Consider the following 8,293-nt stretch of genomic DNA (forward strand, 5'->3'; position numbering starts at 1 on the left):
TAGACTAGAAACGGACCGGCCAAACCAAAGGGACTTTAGCAGCCGAACGGCTAAGCAAGCACCAGTGTAGGGAGGGCATTACATGAATGTTCTACCGCTCGACTATCCAAATCACTAAGGTCTGATTGCATTAGTTCCTTGACCGAATGGCAGGTTCGAGTATTCACTAGCTGAACAGAGTGGCACGTACAAACCATCACTCTGGATAAGTAGCTTGGCAATCAGGCCACTCGACTCATGTCGTTCGGCCTAACATTCCAATGGGTTTTCCTCGCCAAAATATACTAAAAAAAAGGGCTTACCAAGCCTAGCATGTGAGCTACAAGATACGAACTAATCCTACTATGGAAAGGACTCTTGACAAAGTAACAAACCTTCCAAGGAAGGATATCTCACTATATCCCCCGAGATATGGCCACTACGAGGAGTTCCCATGGTTGGGATGTTCTCCATATTCCCTTTCTCATTACAACTCTTGTTATATTCAAACTCCTACCAACATTAGGAAGTTACCAATGCGAGACTCTCACTCGATGATTGGCACCTTCAGCTATAAATACCCAGTCTTCCCAAAAGGTTGGACTCTCGATTTTCATACTTCAATTAATAAGTTCATTTTTTTTTTTGTGCCAGATTGGACCCACCACTATGGTGGTCCGAAGGGGAGGTCGGCGCCCAGTGGGGCAAGGGGGGGGGGAGGAAATTGGTGCTTGACAACACCGGTGCACCTACAAGGGAATGGATCCATTGACCTATTCCCTGGACACGCTCCCACTTGAGCGGTGCCAACCGCTGACCCAGACCCAGGCCCAGGTGTGCAATCAATTAAATTAATAAGTTGGATTCCTACGAAAATCAAAAAGAGTTTAGCGCTATCTATGAAAATTTTATTGCTTCGGAGACACTTTTTCGCTCATCCGCCCAATTTGATGATGTGGGTAAGTTATCGTGAATTTACATAATTAACTACTTAGTGTGCAAGTTATCATGAACCAATGATTATTTCTTACAATTGTGACTCATAATTGAAAAAATACCCATTGTGTGTTGAAATTCCATTCTTGCCATCAACCTCATGGCTTTAAAAACTTTTCCTATCTTTATTTTCATTATTCCCGGAAGAAAAGCTTCTTGAACACAGTACGGGCAGCACCATTAAGCACCTGAAGCAAATTTAGGAAAGGAAGAGGAAAGGTTGCCTGGGCTGCAGACAAGAGATGGAAAGAAAGGTTCTACGGGTCTGTGTTGCTGTGGGTTTTCTAGGAGTCCTAGCAGCTGCTTTGGGTTTTGCAGCAGAGGGTACAAGAATCAAGGTACTGCTCTAGAGCTTCTTTTGGGTAGATTACAGTAGAATTAGTTTATCTGCTTAAATGAGTTTCTTTAAAAGGATTTATTTGGTCATTTACATTAGTATTTTCCCGTTAGTCTTAGCATTGTTTGCACACCATCACAATGACCCTTTCCAGCTACCTTTTTAAGTGGTATGTAAGTTGTGGTTCTGTGTCCTTAATTCCTTTTTTGTCTTCTTGGTCTTGAGAAAATGTTGATTTTCATGACACTAACGAGTGAAAAATATGGTTACTTGCTATCTCTGTACTTGATCTTTTCCCCCTTATGTCCTTTATGGGTGTTGGTTTTCAGCCTGTTGTCTTATTTAATCGTTTTAGCTAAATATTTCAGATGGGTCATTTTTTATTTTTTTATTTTCATCTTTCATGTCATGCCTCTGTTTCCAATTTATTTCTTAGATCATTGGATGATTCAATCTATCATCTTTCTGCAATGCCTATACTATTATTTTGATTGCCTTGGTTTTGTGGATTGGATTCCTAGGTTCAGAATTTTTCTCTCACATTCTGCGTTTAGTTTTTGTTTTTAATTCACATATTCTCTGGCCAGATTCCAGGAATCAGTTCTTTTCCTATGCACGTAGTCCGACCGGGCTTCAAATTTTGAGTTTTTATATTTTGTAGAAATTAAGCCATTGCTTAACATTTCTTGAATGAAATTAATTTGCAATGATTCTGTGGCAACATAAACTAATATTACTTGGCAGTTGGCACATGCTATTTGGTTCCAGTATTATTAGCACAAGTGCACAACAATCTACAATTATGGAAGCTTTTTTTTTTTCACTCAGGTCGGTGGGACAACAGTAAAACTGATGGCGTTTTAATGGAGAAACTGATGGTTATTTAATTTTCAGCTCAGTTTGGGTGGGGGGCAAGGAATTAGTTCAAATGAATATCAAACTCATGACCCCATTTAAGATAAGAATGCTATGTAATTGACGATGTTGAGGTTATTCCCTATGGATTATTTTTTTTTCAGTGGAGGTTTGGTTGATTATGGGCACCAGGCTTGCTTTTTTCTTTGTGGACTGAAGTGGGATTTTTGGAGGGTTTTGGTAGGGTTTATTTATTGTGTTATTGCTGCTGCTGTTGGTGTGGGTCTTCTCTCTCAGATAACAGATTAGGAAATCTCAGTAATGAAAATAGAAACAAATATGGCCTTCCTTTGGCTCTATCATAGTCCCCCTTATTTATTATTATTTGGTATAGGAAATGGTCAATTAAGTTTTGAGGAGCTAGTTGAATTAAGTTTTCAATGTACTTGGAAAATAAATCTGTTAGTTGCAGTTATTATTTCAGATGCCTTTTTATATGGTAACAAGGGAATTGGGAGGAAGTCAGAAGTACAACATCCAATTGAAGAACAGTTTTTCATTTTTTCAATAGGGTTGCTCTTTATGCAAGCAATTTCTGGTTTGCAGAGTCAGCTTGGATGATCAGAGTTGAGTTGATATTTCAGTTTGAACCACTGCTGTATTGCTTGTCTGTTCTTCAGAAGCAAGATTAACTGCTTGAATCATCAGATTATGCTGCCAGTGCCATGGTTTTATGCTGTGCAGAGACTGACTGAAATTCTTATGGATAAGTTAATATTTATCTTTTTAAGTCATTGGTAAATAATCAGGTGAATTCTTTGGGATAGATTCCTAGCTTGAGTTATTAGATTGTGGTGCCTTTAATGAATATATCAGTAAATCCCATGAGAACAGAAACAATTTTATATATAATGTTCACTACATGAAATGCAAGGCTGCTCAATGATGTTTGCGAACGGAAGTATGAGAAACAATGTTTTTGTTTATACGATTCCTTTACTGGTGTTGTCAGATGATATTTAATCTAATTTGGTACTTTCTGGAACATTTGTATCTGCCAATATGGCAGAAAGGAAAGGCAACAGTTACTAAATATTTAAGCTAATGTATGATTACTGGTTGACAGAAATGGTTTTTAGCTCAGGGGACTAGCTTCATCATATCTACCATTGTAAATCGTTGAAGATTTCCAACTTCATTAAGAATGGGTCCTGAAGGATCAAGTTTGTAAAGAAGTTGACACTTATAAGGATATTTGAATAGACATTGGAGAGGTTACTCTGAAACACAAAGTTAATGGGGCTAGGTCAATCAGTTGGACAGGTCTGAAGAACAGAGGATGTCATGCAGGATATGGAAAACCAGGATATTTTTTGCAGATTCATCATGTCCATTTTTTTTTTTTTCAAAACCATTATTAGAAAAATATTCTATGTAGTCAGCCATTCACAAAAGATTCAGTCCCCATAATATCTTTAAGGCTTGCCAGGTGTGGCTAATCTTCATCATCTATGATGCCTTTGCAACCTATCTTGTTTTGAAGAATGGCAACATATGTATGATTGTTGAGATTTTAGAACCAGAATCAAAGAAGAAGAAAGGAGAAGGGAGAGACGATGGAGAAGTTGCTAAACTTGCCCCAGATAGACTCAGACTATTGAGATCTATTGTTGGTTGTGCCTTTATTTAACATAAAAATACATTTGTAATCTGAATACGAAACTAACCTAGACTAGGAAACTAACTCCTACTAATAATCAAGGACATAAAGCAACCTAATCTAACTTGGAAATGTTGGGACAAACCCCTAACTCACTTATACTAGGACTCATTCCATTATGGGGACACTCCTATCGTTGACACATTCCAACAATAATAGAAGGACGACATATAGACATTTACAACTGGACAATCATGTTACCGTGCATCATCTGATTATAATTTAACTAGGTCACCAAGCAGCTCATATGGTCCCATTAATAATTCTTTCTCACCTTGACCAAGCTTGGACAAAAATCAGCAGCTCGATTGATCTCTCGAGGAACTTTTTCATAATTTCATATGTACTATTAACAAATAGGTAGGTTAGTCTCTCTAGCTCAGACTTCAGACCGCTAGAGCACGATGGCAGAGTAATTTTATGTAGACACAAGCTATTTCATATCTTGAATGAACCAATACCCTTAGGTGAGTAATCCCTCTGTTTCTTGCTTGTTTCAACCCCTTGCAGCTCATGGATAATAATTGAAGTGGGGTTAGTTTGGGCATCAATAGTCCCAACTGCTTGACCAAGGTGGTCCTCTATGATAAATTCACAAACAAATTGATCATCTGAGAGAGCTCTATCAGAGTCAGAGCTATGAAATCTGTTGTCTCTTGGCTGCCATACATGCCCAATTGGCAGCACCACTTCGAACGGAAATGATTCCCCAGAGGCCAGACAAAATGCTCTGTTTTTAGTCTTTGCTCCAGCTTATATCCAAATATTTGAATCTCAAACAGGCATCTCTAAATATTTGAATCTCAAACATGCCCAGTTGGCAGCACCACTTTGAACTGAAATGAATTCTCTGGAGGCCAGACAAAATGCTCTGTTTTTAGTCTTTGCTCCAGCTTATATCCAAATATTTGAATCTCAAACAGGCATCTCTAACCACTCTTCATATAACCTTGACCACCTCTTTTCTGCTGTCCCTTCTCTTCTTCCATCTGGAAAAGAGTCCTCAGTACTTGTTGGCCTGGTAGAAGAAGAGTTCTTCCCCTTCATAGGGAGTGAATTTGGGTCGATATGATGTACTTTTCTATTTGTGACACTGCTGTAAATCTCACCTTCTGCGCCGCCATCAACCACAATTGGATGGAATGAAATCGTCGTAGATGGACATCCAACTCCCGCTCTTTTGACATGATTTAGAATGCCATCTATTTGATGTTAGTTCTAAGCTTTGCATGCTTCCCCACAAGCCTGTTAGGGATTCCTCGGAACAAGCTCACCATTGTCCCCTTGGGTCTCCCCCTTTCCATCTTGTAGTCCCCCCTCCCTTGCTATAGTGGGCATGTTGCCCCGTTTTTTATTTTCTTTCCCTTAGGCCCCTTGTATATTCCCTCCCCCTTCTTCCTCGGTAATGAATTTATTATTCACCCCCAAAAAAAAAAAAAAAAAAAAAATCTTCTTCCTTTCTTAGTATTATTCTCTTTATTTCTCCTTTTCTTGCAACTGTCAACCAAACTGATCAGAGAAATAATTGATCGATCTCACTAATGGTCAATCCGTTTGGTCTAAAATTTTGGGCGGACTGTACTCTTCCCTAGGTAATCAAAATCTTAGAACCTTGCTCCCTAAGACTTCTTCTGTTATGAGAGAAGTTTGTGACCTAATTTGGTTCTTCCTCTTCTGCTAGAACCAGTTGCAGAATTAAATAATATTTTCTTCTGTAATCTGTTGGGACTGTTATGACATGCATTCAATAGGGTTGTAGGTTGCAATTCAACATCTGAAATTGTTCAGGTTGCTTGGTGGTCATATGAGAGAGCATTTGAAACAGATTCAGGACTACTGCCCTTTCTGTTCTTGTTGCGAGGTTGAAGGTGACTTAGAATTTGGAGATTGCAAATAAGGACAGAGTCTGTTAAAATTATGCAAAAGCCCTTGCATTTTGATTTAATTCTGTTTATTCTCCACTATTGTTTAAAATACCTGAAAAGCCCTTATTATTCCTTTAATTGTTTCTGTTTACCCCTATCTTTCCTGAAATTTTCAGTAAGGTCATTTACCATTCTATCCTGAATTTCTGTTTTCTTAACAAAAGGGGTCCTACCAAGTTTTGAAATTTACAGAGTTGCCACTAGACCTTAAAATTGAGCTTTAGTTCATTTTGGTTGGTCCATAGCAACCAAAACTAGGGTTTCGGAAGCCTATTTTGCATTACTTTCTCTCTCTCTCTCTCTCTTTCTCTATCTTCCCTCTGATATATTTCTGTTAAATTGTCATTCTCCTATGCTTCTAAACACTTGGCAACATGTGAGACCTTGACATAGGTTTAAATTTGAAAGCATTAAAAATGAAAAGTGACTTAGTTGTTATAGTTTCTTTTTCACTTTCTAGTCAGGGGGTAATTTGTAGTTCTTCATGAGTGTTATCCTCAGTTGCTACTAGGGTTATTCCGTTATTGTCCTTACCTGTAATAATGCAGATTTTCTGTTATAAATAAAGGGAAGTGTGTCCTGTGGGGGAGTATGGTTCTTGTGCTTGTGCGAGGGCCAATAGTAGCGCACAAGGAAGCTTCCATGTAAGTCATTTTCCCTTTCATGGGGGATGGGCCGGTAGTTTTGCCCCCACCATGTGTTTGGGCGGAGGGGCCACACTCCCCCACATTTTCCCTATAAATAAACATGCTGCTGTAATGGTTAGACTAATCTAGTCTAGCTGTATGGACGAACTTTTCTTCATCTTGTTCTCCTTTTCTTCTGTGCTACACTGATCATTACTTGTTCCTATTTTGTACATGGTATCAGAGCCTGTTTGATCGGCAGGCTGCAATTGTCCCTTCTCTCTGCTCTTTTGACTCTCTTTTAGGGTTCTTCATTGTGATGTACAGCCAGCTATTATTGCCCTTTGTTTCTGAAACCTTTGCTGCTCTTTTTTTTGCTGAAGAACCCTAGTTGATTATCAACGTAGAACTAGGGTTTTCTGGTATCTGTGTTTCTTCATATGGCTTACTACTGTTTTATCACTGGCAGATGATGTTTTCTTATCTATAATTAATTTTATACTGTCTTTATTATTCTGTCACATGTGGTACTGCAATATGGTCTGCGATTTCACTGCTTCCAACAGTATCGAGTTGATCTCCATTCTGTTCTGGGAATAGTTGCAGTATTGAGTTGGTCTCCATTCTACCCTGTGGTTGCCTTGTTTCTGTTTTAGTGTTTGTTCCTTCCTCTTATACCCTTCTATGTTTTATTTCCTACTTCTTCCTTGTTCTTCTTCGCTTCTTTCTGTTCTTACCTTTTCTCTTCTTGTTGGTTGTAATCTTGGGTTGGGTAAATTTGTTGGAACTCAGTTGAAAGGCTGAGATTTGTGGATGCGGGGGCGACCCATAACCTGAGTTTTTAATCCCAACAAGCCTTAAAACTGCTATCTGAGTCCTTCCACCAGCTCCTGTTGCAGATTTTTTTTTAATCATGATTCCTACTTGTAAAAATGGAAAGACAAATAGAGGAACAGGGATTACCTCGATGTAGCTTTCCATGTAGCGGAATGGATCTGGTTGTGCTACGCGTCGATCCGCACGAACAACGATGAGCAAAGGATTGCGGTGATCTCACTGGACAGTATTCCTCCCTCCAAATCCAAGGATTGCAATGGAGATCCTTGGAGACACACACTTTCAATTGGGCAAGAAGAGATTAGGGGGAGAGAGAGAGCTCTTGAGATTAGATTAGAAACCTTAATCTGCTTTGTGGCCAAAACCCTCTTATTTATAAAGAATTAGCCAGCTAGGGTTTTTAATTCTAGTGGGTCTATGATTACCCCAAGTGAGCGATCCACGAAGAACCGGGTTAGGACCTAGTCCGACCCAAATTAATTAACATCTCCCACTCGCCCACACAGGGCGGACATACTCGATTGTCCATTGTAGAAGTCTCTCTATCATAGGTGTCTCATAATATAGGAAATGGAGCGTGCGACCTAACGAGATAGTGCGAATGTAGGAGTGCCATATTAAGCTTCCGTCTAACCAATATAGCACTTCACTCACAAATAATTTGGGGTATCCTAAACAATCTAATTACACCAAATCTAGCACTCTATATCCCTCATGATGAGCAGTGCTGACCTTAAGACATGTAATGTGCTTATGACTACGTCAAAACATAAATACGATAAGTCGTATGGGCAATTGTTTGAGATTTAAAATGTAACCGCAAGCGTACGGATCAGTGTAGCTACGGGTCGAACACAGGGAGAGCAGCCACTTTATTTTTTTATTTCTTTTAATAATGCGAAAGTGAACCGATTAATGGTTGTGATCTAATTCTAATTACCGTCCTAAACATATGTATCTAAAATAACGTCCTAACCATTCGTCATCTAAGAATTTAAAGACGCAAGCCACGCAATTA

The 8,293-nt window shown here is 39.0% G+C and overlaps 1 protein-coding gene across 2 annotated transcripts in view; it reads left to right on the top strand.

Annotated features, from left to right (window-relative positions):
• Positions 1–1,106: 1,106 nt before the first annotated feature.
• The window catches only part of LOC122081775 (protein MODIFYING WALL LIGNIN-2), a 62,391-nt gene continuing 55,204 nt past the window's right edge, over positions 1,107–8,293 (top strand). The window contains exon 1 of one of the 2 annotated variants that reach the window (XM_042649039.1): positions 1,107–1,313. In XM_042649039.1, the coding sequence (XP_042504973.1) occupies positions 1,218–1,313 (96 nt within the window). In that variant the 5' untranslated portion in view covers positions 1,107–1,217. The remainder of the gene's footprint in view (positions 1,314–8,293) is intronic. The other variant, XM_042649040.1, reaches the window with a different exon arrangement.

Source organism: Macadamia integrifolia, chromosome 6 (assembly GCF_013358625.1).
Source record: "Macadamia integrifolia cultivar HAES 741 chromosome 6, SCU_Mint_v3, whole genome shotgun sequence".
Classification (NCBI taxonomy): Eukaryota; Viridiplantae; Streptophyta; class Magnoliopsida; order Proteales; family Proteaceae; genus Macadamia; species Macadamia integrifolia.